Source organism: Sciurus carolinensis, chromosome 4 (assembly GCF_902686445.1).
Source record: "Sciurus carolinensis chromosome 4, mSciCar1.2, whole genome shotgun sequence".
Lineage (NCBI taxonomy): Eukaryota > Metazoa > Chordata > Mammalia > Rodentia > Sciuridae > Sciurus > Sciurus carolinensis.
In genome coordinates this window covers 142,744,715-142,762,124 of record NC_062216.1, presented here as the reverse complement: position 1 = coordinate 142,762,124, position 17,410 = coordinate 142,744,715, and the positions used below count along the sequence as shown (strand labels likewise).

The 17,410-nt window shown below is 37.5% G+C and overlaps 1 protein-coding gene across 8 annotated transcripts in view; it reads right to left on the bottom strand.

Annotated features, from left to right (window-relative positions):
* Positions 1–17,410, bottom strand: part of LOC124983487 (ALX homeobox protein 1) — a 231,364-nt gene that overhangs the window by 14,312 nt on the left and 199,642 nt on the right. For 6 of the 8 annotated variants that reach the window (XM_047550808.1, XM_047550800.1, XM_047550802.1 and 3 more), the window contains 2 exons: positions 3,506–3,810; positions 459–587 (listed from right to left, as the gene is read on the bottom strand). In XM_047550808.1, coding sequence (XP_047406764.1) covers positions 459–587; positions 3,506–3,810 — 434 coding nt within the window. Of the gene's footprint in view, positions 1–458; positions 588–3,505; positions 3,811–6,571; positions 6,798–10,779; positions 11,530–17,410 lie in introns of those variants that run through there. The other 2 variants (XM_047550809.1, XM_047550807.1) reach the window with 2 other exon arrangements.

Here is a 17,410-nt window from a genome sequence, read left to right as displayed (position 1 = left end):
TGAAAAAAAAAACATAGAAGAGAAATTTTTAAGTGGAATTGAGGATTTAAAAGGCCACATTTGATACCAGGTTCCAGAATAGTCTAGGAAACAGTAGCCACCCTGATTGCATGACGTAACACTATTTGCTTTTAAAAGTCAGCAAAGGAAGGAAGCCTGGATAATTAAATGTAGAGTAAAATTAAAAAGCTTATATCATTAAATGATAATATTTCATTTATTAATGTATAAAAAATCCAGAAGGAAGAGATCATGAAATCTTTATGTGAATGACTAAAAGAAAATAATAACAAAATCTTTTAATAAAAAACTAATTTTAACAAATTTTTAAAAAGTTATCTGGAGGTTGAACTGTCATTATTGACTGCTATATTAGGTATAATAAAGCCTATGCTCACCCTTTGAAGAATTTACAACATCTACATTTCTTGATCAGCATCCTGTGTAGTTTACCATACCTGTGGGTAGCTGTCAGTCCTTGGCAAAACTGATATATCGTAGGTCGCAGCAAAATGGCTTTTAGCTTGTTGTATTTGGCCATAACGTTCCCTTTTTCTCCACTTGGCCCTTCGATTTTGAAACCAAACCTAATTTTTTAAAAAAGTGAAATTTCATGTAAGGAATATTTGATAAAGCAAATTTGATATTAAAAGATTTCAAACCAGAAAGGAAAACCACTTCAATAAAATCACAAAAAATGGTATTTCTTTATATCACAGAAGGATACACAGATTTTACTTTCTCTCATACACTGATATGATAAGTAGTATGTGGGTGAGGAAATATGATTTAATTAAAAAAGCCATGAGACTTTCAGCAAACTTATTTGATATGTTAGTGCCTCTATTTTCTCATTTATAGAAAATGAAAAGGATTTAGATTATATGATCTTGAAGATTCTTTTGTTTCCACATCATCACAGGTATTCTGCTTCCAAGAGAATACTGAAATCTGGGAGATAAAAAGCTCTTTAATTCAGAGCATGCAAAAACATAAACTCAGTCAATCTATGATCAAATAAATATTTATTTAAAAATTATCCTTAAAACATATCACAAAATGAAGACTGTTCTGGGTTGTAAAAATGCTTAGATAATATTATAAAAATTAAAACAAAGATTGCATCTAAAATATATGACAGTAGTGGAAATGTCTTGAATATTTAGAAGTAGAAAAATAGAAGATATTACATTACATGGTAAGAGTATAGGTAAAATAGAATCATCTAATGTTGAATTGTTTTAAAATATAGAAATGTACTTATTGCATAAACTACATCATTTATTTTCCCTTATGTAAAATGCTCTGATAGTTTCAAAATCATACCTCCAATATGAAATGCTTACAGGTAATATAAATAATAAATTAAATACGGTGGATAGAACCAAGTGTCAAGAATTCCAGTGACTTAGTGTGGCCTTTCTCAGGTCACTCTGTCTTCCATAATTTCTCTAATCATGTATTAGAAATATTTATCCAATGAGCCACCTTCCTAAGAAGGTTTATTAATTTCACATTTCCAGCTCTAAAAAAATCTTCATTTTAATATTTTAATGTAGTCAAGAGAGATACAGAAAATTATATTCAATAGGAAAATTGATATTTTTGAGTACACACTATACAAGAAGATTTAAGGAATCTCTTTCATCATCTTTCCACAACTATGTTTGCAAAATGTAAAATAGGAAAGAAACTAGAAATTAAACACAAAAATACAAGGGGTCGAAAATCTTTCAGTAAAATTTACTTGAAAGTTTTACATTCTCTTTCATACTCAATTCTAATCTTCTATATCTATACACCTTCACAACTTTGGCAACCTATTAATACTCAATATGATATTCAAGTTTAGACTGGAAATTTAAGATGGCATATTGAAGAGTTTTTCATTAATCAAAACAAGATAAAAATGTGACCTGTTTAGTATGGTTACTTAGTACAATGCATATTATCCATTATACCCAGAACTTGAGACAACAAAACAAAACACAAATATTTCCTTTTCTATCTCTACAAACAGGCACCAAGAACGTACTAAGGGAAATTAGTAATGAAGGTTTTTTGAGTTTTGTTTTCCCACTGTCAAAAAGACCTCGGTGCTCTTCTTAATATGGGTGCCAATTACCATTCTAATGTGAAAAGCAGGAAAGGGGACAACCTGAGTAAATTAGGTTCAGGTTGGCTCCCTGTACATGTTCTCAGACAAAAATTAATCAGGACTTAAGGGGAAAACATGCACTGGATACAGATGATCACTCTGTATGTAAACATATTTTTCTATGGTTACAAGTATAACTAATTTAAATATATATGATACAGGACCAAAAAACACACATACAGGGCTGGTGTTAATACTTGACAATTCTAAAATTCTTGTTAGCGCAGCTTTCTATATATTTACTTCCTGAACTAAGATAAAATAACCATTTACTTCTACAAACTCAAGCAAAAATCTGCTGCTTGTTATCACCACCAGATGTTGTCTTTAATGACGTATGGAACCTTACAGTGACTTATTGCTAAAATTTCCTTTTACTTCACTGCATTCAGAACAAAATTTTTCACTATTTGTTCATTTTTCCATTCTGGAGGCTTATCAGAATTGAAGAATACAGTATTTTCCTAATTAAAGTAAAAATACACACAAAGGAAAAGACCATTCTCCTGAATTATTGATTCATTTTAAGCTCTTATTTATTACTTGGGAACTAATAAAAATGTAATTTGAGAATGTCAAATCTAGACAAAATAAAGCACAATTAAGAGTCAAATTTTCATCTAGTATAATTTTTCTACTTCAAATTATTAAAAAATATAAGCACTTGAACCATCCGATTTGATAATTTGAAATGTACAAAAATTCACTTCAGTACACTCACTTTTTATACTACAAAAACTATATAATTAACTAAATTTTAGAAATCAGAATATGTTTTGATGTATTGACAACTACTAAGGCCAAAAATGAGAAATGAGCTATTTTATATTTCTTTAATTATGTCAGTGAAAATATCTTATCATATATATACATATGAATTGGAAGTTTGTGGGGTTGTTTCATTTTTTTTTATTATGACCACAATCCAAGTTCAACTATAGATTTATGTGTTATTATAAAAATAATTCACAAATGTGTGGTATTTAATCCAAAAGGAATCTCAATGACTGGTAAAACAGAAAAACAAAATTAAATTTATTGATTACCTAAAGTTGTAATTCTGGTTTTTGACCTTTAAAAATTATGCTTTTAAATCAAATAAACATTATCAAATTCTGTTCTTTTTAAGTGAGTGTTAATTTTTATGCCTGTGTAATAACTGGTTTCATTATGTTCTGAGTGGTCAGTTTTTTTGCAAGTAAAAAGGATCTTTTAATGGAACTACATATTACATTGTTCTAGGGTTTCAGTTCCAGAATCAGTTTCTTACTTTGTGACAAAATGCAATTATTCTTAAGGTATTCCTTTTATGATTCCACCCCAACAAGGCCTCCAGTTGGTTCCTACCTGGACTCTGGCCTCAGTGAGCTCTGTTCTCAGAGCCAGTTGTTCTCTGACATACACATCCGGATAATGGGTTTTCTGAAAGACTTTCTCCAGCTCCTCCAGTTGCAAGCTTGTGAAGGTGGTTCTATGTCTCCGCTTTTTACTGCTAGACACATTGCTGTCACATTTGTCCCCAAGTTCATCCAGTTCTCCCTTCTCTGGCATCCCTTTTACCGGAGACATTCGGAGATTGTTGCAGTTGTCCATAGCTCTATTCAGTTCGGTGTGAAGGGGCTGTCCTTCTACTTTGGTGATCCCATAGTTCACTGTACCCAGAGGGAAAAATAGCAGCTCTCAGGATTGTGAAACACATCTCGATGAAAAAATTAAGTCAAAGCAATTTAGAGCATCAGGATGTAGGTCTGTTTAATGATTTATTGTGCCAGTATTAATTTAATCATCACATTATGTAAAATTATTAATTCATTGTGGAACAGGCTTAAAATCATTTTAAAATGTGCACATTGAATTAATCATTTATGGAAAGCCATGGTTGTATTTTATAGGGTTAATGTAAGGTTCATGCACATATAATATAATCATATTAATGTAATCAAACTGAAAGATGCCCTAGACTTAAAATGAAAAACCTAAGAGACCATGATTTTTGAAAAGTAAACCAAATTTGGTATGTCATGTTTTTTCAAAAAGGACAAAATTAAGCCACTTATGAGGTTCAAACAAAACATTTTAATTTAAAATAATATGTACATACCTATTTCCACACATTACTTTCCTCTCCACACAAAACTTACAGCCTATTGATTTAAATGGGACATTTTGAATATTACAACTAAATACTCATGCCTGAATTTAAATTTTTTTCAAAAAGCAATCTACTAAATTGAAAAAATGAAATTTTTATCAATTTATTATAATGCTTTCTACAGAAAATAGTATTTAAGTAAGCATCTTTACCTTAAAAACTCATCTAGTTGCTGTTTCTTAAATATTCCATTTTTCTGTTTAACTCATGTAATATGTTTTAGGACAAAGTTTTATTGTCTCTTCTGGGAACGCATAGAAATTAAAACATCTATTAAAACATTACAAAGTATGACATCTGGCATCATGCTATGTGGTATTTTAATTTCAGTAATTTTCTTCAGATTTGATTGCATGTGTGCAATATAAAACAAAAATGTATCATGTAATGCCACACACACAAATAACAATGAATGCACATAAGGAAATGGGAGGCATTATTAAAAAGTAAAATCAATCCAGTCAGGACAAAAACTTCCAAAGAATAATCATACTCTTTTCATTTGTTTTTGTTTTTAAAATTATTTCCCATATTTTAAGAACTGTTATCTTCTGCAAATATAATCGACTTTAATGCCTATATAACTTAAATTCCTAATAGCGTTTATGCAAAGGAAGATGTGATATAACATTAAATTTTAAAAAGGGCCTTGGCTGATTAACAATACAGTTTTGTCTCGGTGGACAGAGAAACTAGGAACTGCGGCAATTAGGGATGGGGGAGGGGAAACCATGGAGTGGCTAAGGGCATCTCAGGAGAAAGGCAGGATCTTTCCTAAATTAAGCAGAGGGTTGCCCGTGTTCATCTCACTCAATACTCTCCTGTGAAAATTCATCCTAATAGTGTGGTATTCAGTTAAAAGTTAACAAATTATCAAAAATCATCTATTTCTCTTCTCATTTTGGATTCCCGACAATTTGAAATATGATTGAGCCCATCTACCCGTCAACATGGGACAATGAAGAATTATTAAAGTTCCGTCAAGTCAAATAAGTTCAGTATACATCTGAGAATTCCAAAAATACAGATGCCGCAGTATGAATACAACCGAAAGTCAATAATTTAATGTATTAAAAAGTTCACGTCATTAAAATAAATGATTGAAATGACTTAACTATTATTTTCTCTATCACTTGCGTCTTTACTGTTGTTTTACCCTTACAAGAGTAACCTGCCACACTGGATAAAATAAATAAAATAGATTTATTTAAACCTTCTGTACAAAGTATTTAGTTGATGAGCTTCTATGAAGCCGGTGTCTTGCCAGATATTGGAACTTCCAATAAAATAGGCGGTGGAGGGTTGTTATAAATATTTCACACTTAATTCGTTTGTTATTTTAAAGCAACCCACTTCTTACAGCTTAACTGTGGAATATATACAATGATAAGGAAAAGTCCTCTTGGAATTGTTAACGTGTTTTGGCTGTCGAGATCTGAAATAATAGGTTTGTATTGGGTTACAAGATAGAAAAGATAGATGGTTTGTTTTGATAACATTTTGACTTTGAGATACTTGGGCATTCAAAGTTGAAGATTTCACCCAGAAGCATTCCAAAAGGCTTCTTAGGTGACTTTTAATGGTAAGTCAGAAAAATAGACAACGCAAATCCTCGAGTAAGTGATTATACCAGTGATTCTTTGCCCCAAGCTATTTAAAGTGAGTTGGTATTAAACAAAAATTTACACATGCGGCTTTCTATAAAAGCAGAAATTACATATTCGCACGATCTTATCATCTAGCAACACTCCAACTTCACAATGAAAAAATTCGCCACACCTTGGACAATAAAAGTTCTTCACTTAAAGGAGCTCAAAGATCTCTCATTTTTCCCCAACGATAGTGACGTCTTCTAAGGATCTGTGATTGATTTCAGCTCCTCCCGTCCAGCAACGCGGCTGGCTCACAGAGGAAGCGCGCTATCTTGACTCAATTACGCTTTATTTAGCGCCCCATCACTTTATGCTGGGATCCTGGTTAGAGACGCCCTAACCTATAACTTACATTACCCAACAGTGAAATGAGTATCAGGCGGAGGTAATCCGGTTCTCAATAATTCCTTTGCCCAGCAAAAGTCCGCCGCAGCTGTACCACCGCTTCCTAAAGCGCGCAGAGTTCCTCTGCCTTCCTTAGCCCTCAGCTCACTCTTTCTCGCTCCTTTTCTTTCTTCTTCGCTCTCTGACTATCCTGAAGGGTCCCACATTTTAGATTTGCGAAGGGGTGCGGCTGCTGGGGCTGCAGCTGGGGCGCTGACTACTCACCGCTGCTGTCCTGACAGGGTGAGGTCCTCTCCAAGCGCACGTGATGTTCGGCTCGCGGCAGGGGCCCAAAGGCCTGCACGCATTTGCCTGCCGACGCTTTGCTGTAAAAGGACTCATTGTCCAGCGTCTCCATAACGTGCTCCAACGCGCCTCCTGCGCCCATGTAAAAGTCACTGTTTTTACTTGGCGGGCTCTTAAGGGCAAACTTCTCGCTCAGAAACTCCATAATCCTAGAAGACTGTTTCGGAGATCTCGGGGCGCTGGGGCTGGGAAGCGCTGGGGGAGGGAGCGAGTGGGCGGGAGGAGGGAGGGCCAGAGAGGAGGGAAAGGGAAGCTAGCACTGCGATGCCGGGAGCTGCCCGACTTCGAGCCCTTTAATACGTACGGGCTGGAAAGGGGGCACCCGAAGTTGCTTTTATATCTTGAAACTCAGCTGGGCTCCTTGGGCAACCTCCCAGTTCTAATGAATATGAAAATAAGCAGGCTACTAACTCCACCCCGGGGCCCCCTCCGCCCCCACCCCACCCCCATCTTCCCCACTTACCCGGGGAGGGCGCGCCCAGGCCTGGGTTAGACAGAGAGTTCCATTTCAGACAAATGCCAGAAGAGACAAGGCCCCAACACCAGAAATATTGTCGCCGCAACAGTGGACTGGCATTTCGGAAGAGCTTGGTGAGATCGCAAAGCAGTTAACCCTCCACTCCCCTCTCTCTGCACCCTCCCGGGGCACCCGCCCCACACCCGGTTTCCACCCCGCCCCCACACCAGCCACTCACTACGAGAAAGATTTAGAGGCATCTTAAGAACTTGAAAGGAAGTATTGCTCTAAAGGGCTTTTATTTCATCCGTAAATCGTTTACGTGGAAGATCCACATTAATCTGAAGCCCAAGAAGCCGGATAAGTTGGCAGCTGTTAACTGGGAAAGTGGTGGTAAAGGGGCCGCTTCTGCTTCTAACCCGGAGGAGCTAGGCGTCTGGGCGGTCTCGGTTCTTTACGAGGCCGTGTCTTTTCCTTTTTTTTTCTGGAATGCGGCGGCGTGTGGACTTGGTGATGATGGGTGGGAAAGGGAAGGTGGGTGAGCAAGAGGCATTGAAACGATTCAATTTATACCAATACCAACCGATTTTCACACCGCCTCCTACCCACCCCTCTCCTTGGTCCACGATTTTTCCATTAGATCAAAAGTATTTTAACTAAACTCTTTGACAAGTGCCTCCAAAGAGCTTTTAGTTTAGACCAGAGGGAGGTTCACTACACAAATTGATTTATGAGGAGGAGGAAGACCTTCAGCTTGTTTATATATGTATATAAATTAGTATTGGTGCTTTTAATGAATCGAGGTGGAATTACTCTGAAAAGCCCGTGAGAGGAGCCAGTGGCGCGCGCGCGCGCGCGCGCGCAGTCCTGGGCGCACTCTCTGGGTCAGTACCTCCATTCCACCTTAAGGGGATGGTAGAATGAGTAGGACAGCATTGCGGAGTTGAAAAGTTCTCTCCGTGGCTTGGGCCCGACTCCAGCTTCTGAAGACCCTACGGTGTCTGAGAGAAGTGCGTTTTAGTGTCTTGGGCACGAAAAAGCAGCCGTTTGCATTGGGCCCCTGGGGCGGACAAATCTGTTGAAATTCCCGCACAAGCTTTGGACCAGGGAGGTCTCTTCTCATGGGTCCTGACATAAGCTTGCTGGACACAGGACCTCGCAACAGCGGTCGCGTTTCTCCAGACCCGCCCGGCAACTGTGCCGAGGCCTTGGGCACGCCTGGTAACCCCGACTTGGGGATGGCGAAGCCAAGCCCAACACTGGCGGGCATCAGAATGGGTTCGGGAATTTCCGCCCACGTCGGGGTCTTGGCTGATCCACACCTCACAGGTGAGAACCTCTTTGAGGCCCCACCAGCCACAGCTTGGAAGAAACAGTCACCGAGAGTCACGTACTTCAGAGGGGCTTCTCGGTACTCGGGACGGGCAATACAAAGTAGGATCCCGCCGGGTAAAACCTGAGCGAAGAGCAAGCCGAGAGCAAGGCTTGTTGGCTTGGCCCAAGGTCCACTTAGAGACAGTTCCCGGGAGGAGGGACACTTAATGGGTTCACGTGAAGCCTCACTCAGCGTAGCCTTGAGCGCACTCAGGCTCTAGCGAGCTGACACTATTCCTGGATTTATATAGCTTGTGCTATATTATTAATTACTAGCTCAGCAGTAGTTTAGCACTAACAAGAATTGTCAAATCTCCAAAGGGTTAGGTAGGTCAAAGAAAAAGGGCTGGGGGAACTGCGCTCCAGGAGAAAGCAGGCTGCCTCTTGGAGCTAACTCGAAGCCAGGCAACCTCCGAATGGAGAGGCCAAGGCTTGGGGGGCGGGAGAAGCCAAGGAAACGCAAAAGACAGGGTACCCTGCAGCACTGCGACCTTGCTTAAGAAGGAGGAGCTGTTATGCACGTCCTGGACACTTTCTAGAGGGTTCTTGGCCAGCCCTTTTGGAAAAGTTGGGTGTTGAATTAGCCACACACTTCTGGGCGGGCCGATGATTTTCAATGATGATCTCCTCTGCTCATATGTATTTGTATTACTCTCAGGCATTAAAGATGTCTTTCTCTGATGAACACGGAAAAAGGTAAGGCAAATAGTCGTTGAATAGGTTTCTCAAAAATGCAAAATAGCAAGAACACCTATTGCTTACTTGAGGAAATAGACAAAGGTTTCCTAGTTATAAACCTGGTTATGTCTTAGAGCTCTGTCAGCTTGTTTATAAATATGTTTTTAAAGCCCTAAATTTCCTGAAAAATATTCGGCGTCTTTTAAATGAAAGACATATGATGCAAGCTCGGGAGTGCTTGAATACTAAGGAGGATTCAACTCCTGGAGGAAACTATAGGGTAGCCAGGGACAACAGCTGCCTACTAAGCCAAAAACCCACTTGTGATGGTAGTGGTTGGAGGAATGGGGTGCAAGGTGTCACCAACCCCATTTAATATCCCTGAAGCCTCCTGGAAACACAAATCTATTACATGGTCCCGTGTGTTTTGTGACATGTAACCACACGTACCCATAACAGAGGGAACAGTTAATGGCGAACTCCCATAACAAATGCTTAATCTGCAGTTTTTGGCAAGAGGCTGAGTGTTTGGTTGCCAAGAGCTGCATTAAATGGATTTTGAGAGGTTGAGATCGAGTTTATAGTAATGACACAGTTCTAGCCATTGGAACATTAATATTAAATTGAAAATAATACTAATTAAAATAATAATAATAAAGTGATTTCTAGAAGTCCCAAAAAGGGAGAAGAAATCAAATTGGAGGTCATCTAGCCTTTCCTGAGATTTACCTGAGTTTTTTCTGCCTGATGTTTTGAGGATAACCTTGGAAATCAACCATAACCCTTTGATAAATGTTTTCGGCTACTCCGCCCAGTTCTATCTTGAGTCCTAACCCCTCAGCAGGCTTTTAAAACCTGCCTTTTATGGCCTTTGCCCCCTTCCAACCCTTCCTAATCCAACCAGTCAGCCTGGGACCCCCCACCCAGGGGTCAGTATTCTGAGGAGTGATCAACTGGCAAAACCCAGTTTATTAAGTCAGGTTCTAGCTGGGATTTTTTTTTTTTTTTCTACAAAGGCTCAGCCAGTTATCTCCAGGCTTCCATTTCCTTTTTTTCACTTGACCTTTCTACTTCACCTTTGAGAGTGTTGTTCATCTCTGTCTATATTCGGAACTAGAGGTCTATAAAAGAAGATTCAGCTCTCCCTATTTCACATCAGTCAAGAATTTACCCCAAATAAGTTGCTGTATACCTTGTTTGTTTCCTTCATGCCTGAGGATGGGTACCAGCATTACAGGAGATGGTTCAAGTGAGGGTAGAAAAACAGCAGAGGTAGGAAGTCATTACTTTTTTTATAAAGCCTAAAAACTTTTTGGACATGCTAGGATTTTAGCACTTTCTGGGTTTTGGCCATTATGTAGCCTGCTGTTTCTTTACATCTCCTTAATGGGAAAGAGGCTTGGTGCCTGTGAAGGGCTACAGGAAGGAATGTGAAGAATCAAGAAAGAAAAGCAAGAGGGTGAACAAAACCTAATGCTGGTTCAGGTCTCAACTCTGAAAAAATTGTTTTCTTCTCTAGTAATTAAGATATTCTGGAGAAAACTAGATTATTCCTCTGGCATCCCTAAATGCTAACAGTGAAAAAGCTATTTTGTGAAAATGACTCTGATGCTCCTATCAGAAGTTACATCTGACATGATTCTTGCAACCAGTTGATTGCTCATATTGTTTGGTGGCAATTTCTCCTGGTAGTTATTTGGAGTGTTTTAAAAGTTTTCTTTAGTTAGTTCCCTTTAGCGGTAGAAGTAAGATAACTGAATACAATAAAACTATTTGAAAAGTCCGTTTAAATGACTATTGGACACTTTCCCTCCCCACAAGATAGTAATTCATTAGAAAGGAAAGGGATTAACAGTCCAAGGCAGCTTGACTCATTTTACATTTAAAAAAGATTTTCATGGGCTTAATGCTGCTTTTAATGCTCCTCTCCCCTGTGAAATGTATTTTGGGAAATGGAAAGTATTTCTGTGCACATACATCAAAACAATAGTAGAAACAATGTGTAGACCACTCTGGTGCCTTTCTTTGTCAAATCATTGAAAGAAGTGTCACATCTATAAAGTAATAGTGGGAATGTCAAGATGGAATTGCAAGAATATTAGTTTTAGCACTTTCTTTTTACAGTGAGAATTTGAGGCTTATTGGAACTAAAGCCAGGAAAAATGCGTGCTGAATCAGGCAAACTATGCCAAATGTAGAAAAGCAACAGTGGAGAGGGGAGGAGGAGCTGGTGGAGGGAAACTCTCATGAAAAAGTACAAAAATAATTGAATGTCATGTATCATGGCAAGAAGCCAGGGAGCCTCATGTTTGTGTGTGCTCCGCTGCTGATTTCCTTCCCTGGCTTCATCTTCAAACTTCCCATAGCTCTGTGAACATAACAGATACAGAAATATATTTTACAGTGAAGCAGCCCAAAGGATTTTCGCCAAAATAAAAATATATACATGCAAATACATTTTTTGTTTTTCTTTAAAATATATGTCACAAGTCTTCATTATATTAAAAAAAAACATGCCTACAAACTAATATATAACTGCCATATTTGTGAAGTGTCTTTTACAAAACAATTATCCTACTGTTAATCAATCTTGTAAGTCTTTTATGTGTGCTATCACAAAGTTCCCATATATAGTGTATTAAATTTACCTTGATTTCAACAATATTAAATACATATTTCAAAAATTCCTTATTTTTCAAAGAGCTATGTTTGTTTTTTTAATTTCAACTTCTTCAGTAGTTTTTCATATAGATGACTTTTCTTAAAGGTGGACTTGACATTGTTCATATTCACTATGGAAATGTATTTTGTTACAAAAATTAAAATTAAAATTAAAGTGCAATAATCTATGCAGATTTATTTCTCTTTATGGCTGTCCTTATTGTGCCAGGAAGTTCTGAATATAAAAAAACCATTAGATTTTTTTTTTCTGTGACACCTATACCTTTAAATAGTGCATAATTATACTAAACCATTCAATTAATAAATCCAGTTTCACTAGTAAATTGTTTATCTAAAATACATTTCCAATATTTTATTTGATAAGTGAATTATTTAAACTTATACTGAATCTATTTTGAATTTATTTTCCCTGCTGATTTACTAGGTACGTCTTCAAGACACAGCTGCATATTTTTATGAAGGTGTTGTGTGCATCCCACACATTGAGCTTTCACGTTCCAGGGAAAGACTTCCGTATGCAGAAGAAATCTCAGCATAGATACTGAGGCAAAATGACAGATGGTTCTCCTTTGAACTCTGATTATACAATTTTAAGTGTAAAGTCCATGGTCCTTAAACATCCTGACGATGGTACAGCTAATAGATAAAACCAAGTCTGATCCAAACAGAAAGAAACAGATTCTCCCTCACGTTCCTCAAGTACTGTGCTCCTTCCTCCTTCACCAATGCCCTTTACCTCAGGACAAGAGGACAAGGTTTGGGCGCGGAGAACTTGCATTTAGAATGTCATCGCCTTGTAGACATGAAGACTTCGAAATCTAGTTAACCTCTGCCTTGGTGCCTTACACATTCCACAAAGAAGTCGATCGCAGATATAATTATTACACAGAGAGAGAGAGAGAGAGAGAGAGAGAGAGAGAGAGAGAGAGAGAGAGAGAGAGAGAGAGAGAGAGAGAGAGAGCGCGCACGAGCAAGCGTCTTTATTTCGAAAATTAAGAAACTTTAGAGAAAGGTAAAAGTTGATATGGGTTCGAGTCTCCCAACCTGTCCTGCTCGCCCCCAGCCACACGAATTCCTGATGTGAATTTTAATTTGCAAAGTGTCCTACGTAGAATCTCGGAACAAAAGGCTCTCTGTGGCTCGCGCCAGAAAAGTCGAGCTTGTGGGACGCCTCCCCTCGCTCGGGGTGCAGGACCTGGGGCTGCAAAGCAGCGCCCCTCCCTGTGAGGACAGGCATCCCTGAACCTGAGCCTTACGCGGTGACCATCGCAACCCGACATCTCACCAGGTCTTTCTGGTCCACAACTTGTGAACTGCCTGAGTGCGGAGCAAACTTCCAGAGGCAAATCAGTGCGCCCCTGGGCTTGGGTGGACCGCCACCTGGTGCGCAACTCCATGAAGACCACCCTTCCTGCTACCAGTGCCTGGAGCTGCGCGGCGCAGCAGTGCTGGGCAACTGTGGGGAGGACTAGGTCTCCAAGAGTCGCCTAATTTGACCTCAACACAGTGGGCAAAGTGACATAGAACCAGAGAATCTCTGTTAAAGGACGAATATGTGGAGAGGTTCTATTCTGAGCAAGAAGAATGAAGTTTCGCTTCTAATGCAAACTTTAAAAAGTCTCTATGAATACAGAAAAAAGTTAGTGGTTAACCGATTTGCCGCTAATATTTCATCAGGGGTGCTTTTCCCCCCTTTAAAGTGTATCTCTTGGAAAAACAACATATTTTAAGCTTTCCATCCAAATATTAATGTTGGCAAATAGATCATCTAACCATTCCTTCGTAAGGACAGTGCCCTTTTTGTTTCACAGGTTGGCAATCAGTTAATCCATATCACAAATTGCTGCAGATTTAGATGAGTAAGGCGGGAAACATATTAACTCTTTTTGACAGAAGCGCCCTACGCGTGCTCTGTGTGTGTGTGTGTGTGTGTGTGTGTGTGTGTGTGTGTGTTCAGTACAATAACGCAAATGTCACTCTTTGCTACCTGGACCACAGCAGCACAGCAGCGAATACTCCAGTCTCCCAGTTGAGGAATGTCAGGTTTCAAACCCACTGAAAGATACTCCTAAGGGATTCATTAAATACTAAGCCACATTCCTCCTAGCCTCCTCTATGATCTGCTTCTATAGTAAAAATTAATTTCTTAACCTTCCTGAATTTTGTCTTTTTTTTTTTAACAGAGCTGTTATTGCTCTCTCCAGCAGGGTGACATCCATGGCATTCAAAGAGTTTTACCAAAAAAGAAAGCCTCAGAATCTCAGGGGACCATGTCATCTTTGTTTCCAAAAATCCCTCTTGTTACAAAGAACAATTAAATAATTTCCTACCTGCATGGTTGCTCTCTAAAGTCCTAAAAGTCTCAAAACTGCACAGTTTATTAATAAAGTTTAACTATAACAAGCAATTAAAATATTTGCTCCTATTCTATTAGGTACTTAAGCAAGGATTTTTATACCATGCCAAAAAGAAAGAAAAAAATGTTCTTTAGACAATTCATTTATTTTCAGTCTCTCTGTGAGATTTCAAACACGTGTGCAATACCAAAAAAAATATATAATAAGCTAAGTTTTAAAAGAGTACTTAATTTTAAAAGGAACTTGTTTTGGAGAAAATCTCATTAATGCAGTAAGTTACAGGGAATCTAACTCCAATAGAGTGGATTTTTTCTTGATGTTCTTGAGATTCTTTATTTTACACTGTATTTGATTCATATGTGCTACTTTTGGAGAAAGAGGTATGCAGTCATTCTCTATATTAGGAATTGCTGAATAATTAAATTGAATTAAGTAAAATCTAAGTAACTCATTATACTGTTTTGAGCAGGAATGTCCTTTAATCTTGCATTCTTTCTAATGTTAATAAAACTTTGAATACTGTCTTGGAGCTTAGAAAGAAATGTAAATCTTAGCATAGAGAATTAAGTGCAGAAATTTTATTATATTAAAGCATTTTTATTTTTATGAATAAAGTAGATCTGTGGGCAATGTCTCATTTAAGGTATAGAAACTTCTTTAGATATTTCTGACAGATTAATCACAGTTGAGGCAAACCATGTGGGATATAAGGATATCTCTATAGTACATCATATTTTTTTTTCTTAAACTCCAGAAATGAACACTATGGAATCCTGCAAACCATTTAAAAGTTTTCCTTTGGGTATTTTCCATAAAAAGTGAACCTTTATTCTAATTAGCATTTTCACTTAAAACTCAAACATAAAGACTACACTTCCTAGGTTTCACAAACTGTTCATTCTTAGGAGGATTAGTTAATGTTTTAGAATACAACAAAAATTGGGATGCAAATATTTTTGGAGAAGGTAGAATGATGGAAATAAATCAATAGAGACAAACACAAAATTGTAAATTAAAGTTAAAAAATATAGAGAAGAAAGAAAGTTTAAAAGGGTCCAAACAATAAGATCTGAAGATATTTTGAGCCTACTGCCTTAGTTGCTAAAGAAGTTAAAAACAAATTTAGATTCATTTTACAGAAGTGAAACAGTTATACATTAAGATGGATCAGATTCTCACTATGCAGAAACTTTGAGAATTGAGAAGTTCTCTGGAAACTATTTTTATGGAGAAAAAAATAAAGATTTTGAGCTTTTCTAGTGCATAATGGCTGATTTCAAGAGAATTTGGAAGCCATGCCATAATTAGACTTGTTGAAAGAGGCAGTGATTTTTAGCTAAGAGAAGATGTAAGAACTATCAGCCCCAATAGTGGAAATAGGCAGATTTGCACAAATGCATTGTTCATGTAAAAGGCAAGATTTTTAACAATGAAAATTTTCTATGACTAATGTGGGCTGATTCTCAAAGCTGCACCACTACTGGACAAGAGATGTGACACAGGTAAATCTGGGTCATGTGAGCCTCTTCCAATCAGAGGTGTCAAACGATGTCCTTAATGCTTAAAATAGCTCATATATCTGAAGTTTTCTTCACAAGAAAATTACAGTACTATTATTTTCCAAATTATAATTTATTTTCTCTAAGGAGAGAAATAATAACCCATATTTTGCCTTGAGATAAAATTAAAGACTACCTAAAAGCAAGTGATTTTTGTTACATAGCTCTTGGGTCATTCTGGTTTGCCTATAATTTTATTATAGAGATAATATTTTGGATTTACTATTGGCAAAATTTAGCTAACTGATGTATATTTATGAATGTTCATTTTATCTGTAACATCAAAGAAGTATATTAACCTATAAAGTAGATTTACACTCAATTGGCTCAAATCACCTGTTGACTATGGGATGATGGGAAAAATTATGTAACAGTTCTATGATTCAGTATCAGCTCTGTAAAGGAGGGTAGGAATGGTACCTATCTCAGAGGCTTGAAGTAAATGCAGAGCTATTATATCCAATGCATTTAGGACAGTGCCTTGTCATAAATATATCTTTATTGTTACCATGATTTTTCAAAATTCAGAATGTGAAAAGAATTTAATAAAGATTATGGACATAGGAAAAACAAACTAATGGTGCCTTGAAATGAAAATCAATGTGGAAACAAACATTTGAATTTTAAATTAAGAAAATCAAATGCATGATTATTAGTTAAGAGATGAAAAGGAAAAAGGGAAAAATAATCACATATGGAAAATAAATCTTCACTAAGTTGCTAAGTCCTGAGGTGTTTTAACTCTAAGGTAAGTGTGCTTGCCTCTAACTGCTATTCAGTTAGGTTTTAAACATAGGTATTATTTCTAACGTAAGTTTTCCAAGACTTGTATGACTCAAGAAACTAGGGTCCTATGCTCAGTCCTGCCATTAACTGTCTTGTATAACTTATAACAATTACAATTACCACTTAAGAACTCTGCTTCTCCTTTTAAAATATTAACATCCTAAATCTATGTATTGAAAAAAGACTACATTGAAATTATTGGAAATCCAGTTTTTATCAGTTAATCTGTACAATTTTAAGAGGCTGCTATGGACCGAATGTGCCCTCTTCCACCAAATTCATGTGTTGAAAAACCTCTAATCCCCAACATGATGGTATTTGGAGGTGGAGTCTCTGAGAGGAATTTAGAGTTAAATTAGGTCAGGAGGGTGGGGCCCTCATGGTAGGACTAATGCTCTTAAAAAGCGAAGAAGAGATAGCAGATCTGTCCCACCATGTATGAAGACAGTAAGGAAATGTCCTTCTGTAAACCAGGTCCTAACCAAGAGCCTGACCACACTAGTGCCCTAATTCTCAGAATTTCAGCCTCCACAACTGTGGCTGTTGAAGCCATTCACGTTATTGTACTCTGCAATACACAGGTCAACTGAAACAGAGGCTTTCCAATTCTTATAAATAATATTAGAAATTCTAGTTTTTTCCAGTCTTAGAGTACTCATCACAGTGTTCCTGAAAGTCTCAGGGAACTCATTTCCTTGGGTAGAACAGTTTGTTCTGGAAATCACTGTCTATATCCATATCCTTGTGAGGAAAGTATTTACAATTGTTCTGCTAATGTTTGGAAGCAGCTTCACTCAGATTTAAGAAACATGGGTTTAATATAAAAAAAAAAAAAAAACAACTCTCAACAGACTCTGAAAGGGTA